At 43.8% G+C, this 4,084-nt stretch overlaps 1 protein-coding gene across 1 annotated transcript; it reads right to left on the bottom strand.

The window, feature by feature from the left end:
• Nucleotides 1–2,257: 2,257 nt before the first annotated feature.
• Nucleotides 2,258–3,728, bottom strand: LOC100412062 (uncharacterized). The gene is given in 3 exon segments (XM_078348360.1): nucleotides 2,258–2,464; nucleotides 2,466–3,527; nucleotides 3,570–3,728. Coding segments are annotated over 3 exon segments (1,428 nt in total).
• Between the last annotated feature and the right edge of the window lie 356 nt (nucleotides 3,729–4,084).

Here is a 4,084-nt window from a genome sequence, read left to right as displayed (position 1 = left end):
TCCAAATACAGTTACATTCTTTGTTTTTTTTTTTTAAGTGACACAATTTAAACCATAGAATACCTCTTCTTAGTATTGTGAGAGCATTTTTACTTCTGTAAAAATAAATTAAAAAGTTAAACTTGAAGCACAAAAATGCAACTATAACATATAATTCAATTTATAAAATATGTACTAAAATAATGTCCATAGATTTTGCTTTGTTGCTATGGTGCACATACCCCATAGCTGCACTGAAAAGCAAAACAAAAAGTTTTCAAATTGTTCAGCACCTTTAAATTAACTTTAATAACAATATACTAAAAGAAAGAACATTCTTATTGGCACATTAATTATATCGTTACAACACTTACTATAAGACCAGTTTTAACACGTACCTCCATATACTAAGCATATATGACTAATAAATATAATACTATTAACATTTTTACAACTCTTCATTTTCCCAAATGACCAGTTTATTTATATAAAGAAGCACTACTTTCTCAAACAGACTGTGTAAGTACTGATTCACCAAACATGAGTGGATTCACAGCAATATCCCTTCTTCCTGGGAAATAGTATTCCTTGCCTAATAAATTTTGATACATTCTTAGGAAGAAACAGAACTTTTATTCATATGGTTGCAGTTTAAAACTTTTGAAAAATTCAGTCTAATGTATTTCCAGCACTGAGTCCTATTCTTTGAGTGTTTTTCGGCTCTCAGGCTCATAATCTTCGATATCTTGTTGTTACTTTACCCTGTGGGACAATGTTCCTTTCAAAGCATATGTAACTTGACTTCTTACCTAATAGAGTAAATAGCATATGAAAAGTCATTCGAAGGCAAATGTATAATTTACTTTTCATCATTTTACCATGAGAAATTAATCGTTTCTTTTCGTTCTGACTAGATGGCACCATTTGGATACGAGTTTAGTTTAAGCTGGTGTTTACAGCCTAGCTGATTTATGTTCAGAGAGTATGAACATAAAGAGATCAAGGAAGGGACGAAGGGAAGAAGAGAGAGAGAGAGAATGGGAGGGAGAGAGGAAGAATGGAAGGAAGAAGGAGGAATGAAGGAGAGAGAGAAGAAGGAATACAGGAAGCTGGAGGGAGAAAAAGGGAGGAGAGAAAGGGAGAAAAATATGAATCCCAGCCTTCTCAGCAAACAACCATGAGGGTATGGCACTCTTTTCTGTGCCCATTCTTCCCTGGGGTTTCCTCTTTAGTCTCATTTTATCAGTAAAATACTTAATATGAAATTATTCAAATAAAAATCTGCTTTTGTCCATTACCCCAAAAGTTGCAGAGATGTACAATCTTGTCAAGCGACTAAATTATCTTAGCAGTTATTTAGCTCCGCTTGGGTTCTAGGACATTCAATTCTCTAAGCAAAGTGAAAGAACAACATGTTTCAGAAGGTGTATCTATCCTACTTGATGCCATTTGTTATACACATTTTTTCCAGCTCATAGAAGAAATGTTGATGAGCAAGCCAGGACCGTTGATGATTTTAAATGAGTGTGGCAGAAGCACACATGCACAGCTCACAAATGGTGGACTAAACTTTAGAGTTATCACTGGATGTCATACAATCCTGCAGAAAACTGGCTCACTTAATGTTTCCTGCCTGGCAAGATTGGGATAATTTTTAACAACTTCACAATATATGTTCTACCAGAACCACCTTCATTTTATAAGCACTTGGTTTTGTTGCACAGAAGCAACTGAAAGTGGACTCCAGTGGAAAGTGCACCCTGGCATAATTCAGTGGCCAGTGCCCGGCCCAACCTGGGTCGCTCTTCCAGAATAGAGAGCTCTGGGAAAGGGCTTGACCACTGCTCTGGAAAACAGAAGGCATTTGGGAATAGGTTAAGACATCTCAAGCATAATGTGTTCTAACTGCTCATTCATTATTGGGGTCATCTGTCAATTGCATATAGAGGTAATAAATGCACTTATTTGGAAAGGGGGGCAGTTTTTTATAGTCAAGTCTTTAGAAGTGCCATTCGGCATATATCACATTCAGCTACATAAGCTATCGTAACATAATTGTCCATCTCCTGGGGAGGGTGTGGGGGCAGGGGGCTGGGAGCACTTTCTCTTGCTAACATATTGCAAACAGAAATTCCTGTTTGAAGAAGGAGGCCCTGTTGTCTAAGCAGTTTCTTCTTACATAAAGAGAGAAAAAGTGAAAATTGCATTACTCTAATCCTTGAGCTCTGGGACCCTTCTGAGTTTCTTTGGCTGCTCCAGATGTTTCTTTCTCCCCGCCTTACTTCCCCATGGTAGCTTTGTTGTCTGTGGCCTTCTCTGGAGGCCTGCTGTCTTTTTGATCTGTGCTGGAGGATTTTTCAGCTTTTTCCGCCTTAGGTTTGCTGGGCTCCTTTGAGAGGGTCTTGTCATCCTCCTTGGTTTTGGACTCTAACTTTGGTTTCTCTTCAGGCTTCTTGGCCCCCTTGGTGTCTTTTTTTCTCCAGTGCTGCTGCTGCCGCCTCCGTCTCTGCTGGTTTGCTGGGTTCCTTGGCCATGGCATCATCTGGTTCCTTCTTGGCCACCTCTGTCTTCTCTTTGGGTTTAGAGTCTTCCTTCACCTCCACCTTGGCAGGAGCCTCATTCTCTGGGGTGGCTGCTTTTTTCTTATCTTCAGCCTCTTCGTTTTTGTCTTCAACTTTGGATTCTTTCGGCTTTTCGACAACAGGTTCCTCCTTCTCCACCTCAGGCTTTGGAGTCTCCTTCTTGGGTGCCTCTTCTTTCTTGCTGTCCTTCTCTGTTTTTGGCGTGGTGAGAGCTTTCTCTTCTTCTGCCTTCTTTGGGAGCTCTTTGACTCTCACCTCCTGGGGCTTCTCCTCCTTCACTGGGGACTTCATCTCTTCCATCTTTGGGATCTCTCTCTCAGGGGCCTTGGCATCCTCCTTCAGGGGAGACTTCACCTTCTCTGGGGACTTGATCTCCTCCTTGACAGGGCTTTTGGCCTTTTCGGGGGATTCGTCTGCAGGGGACTTTGCTTCCTCCTTTGCTGGAGTCTTGGCTTCTGAAGACTTCACATCAAGAGTCTTGGTCTTCTCAGAAGACTTTGCTTCTTCCTTCTCTGGGGACTTGGCCTTCTCAGGGGACTTTGCTTCTTCCTTCTCTGGGGACTTGGTCTTCTCAGGGGACTTTGCTTCCTCCTTCACTGGGGACTTAGCCTTTTCAGGGGACTTGACCTCAGCTGGAGATTTTGCTTCCTCTTTCTCTGGGGATTTGGCCTCAACCAGTGACTTTGCCTCTTCCTTTGCTGGGGACTTGGCCTTCTCAGGGGACTTGATCTCATCTGGGGATTTTGCTTCCTCCTTCTCTGGAGACTTGGCCTCAGCCAGTGACTTTGCCTCTTCCTTTGCTGGGGACTTGATTTTCTTCTCTGGGGATGTGGCCTCTTCTGCTGGTGGAGACTTTGCTTCTTCTTCTCCCCCTTCTTCCTCCTCCTCTTCAGCCCCTTCTTCCACCTTGCCCTCCTCCTCTTTGGCCTCTTTCTCCTCTTCTTCAGTCACTTGGGTCTCCTCTGTCTGTTCCTCCACAATCACAGCTTATTTTTCAGACTTCTCTACCACTTTGATCTCTTTGCTTTTGACCTGTATGTGAGTGGACATGGAGGGAATTTGGGGGAGTCCTTCTGGAAGCAAGAAAGGAATTGGGCCAAAGCCAATCCGATACTCTTTGCCTTCCAGGAGTTTTCTGTAAGCAGCTATCTCTATATCCAGAGCCATCTTGACATTGAGCAGGTCTGGGTATTCTCACAGCTGGGCTGCTTGGTGTTCCTCAGTTCCGTCCAGCTACTGAATGGCTTCCTGATAGGAGGCAATTTCGGCCTGATGACGGTCCTCCAGCTCAGAGTGCTGCCTCTGCAGGGAGTCCTTGGTGCTTTTCACTGCCTCCAGCTCTGTGGACCTGGCCTGCAGCTGACGCCGGTACTGAGTTATCACCTTCTGCGCTGAGCACACAGCGTCTGTATTCACCTTAGCTGCCTCTGAAAATCGGTCCAGCCTCACTGGGAACCACTCCTCAGACTGCAGCTTGCTCTGCACCGCGTGGCCTTCAAGCTGCGCGCGGATCTCGCGCAGGG

Source organism: Callithrix jacchus, chromosome 14 (genome assembly GCF_049354715.1).
Source record: "Callithrix jacchus isolate 240 chromosome 14, calJac240_pri, whole genome shotgun sequence".
In the NCBI taxonomy this organism is placed as follows: domain Eukaryota; kingdom Metazoa; phylum Chordata; class Mammalia; order Primates; family Cebidae; genus Callithrix; species Callithrix jacchus.
The sequence above is the reverse complement of the archived record's forward strand: the minus strand, read 5'-3'. Positions and strand labels throughout refer to the sequence as shown.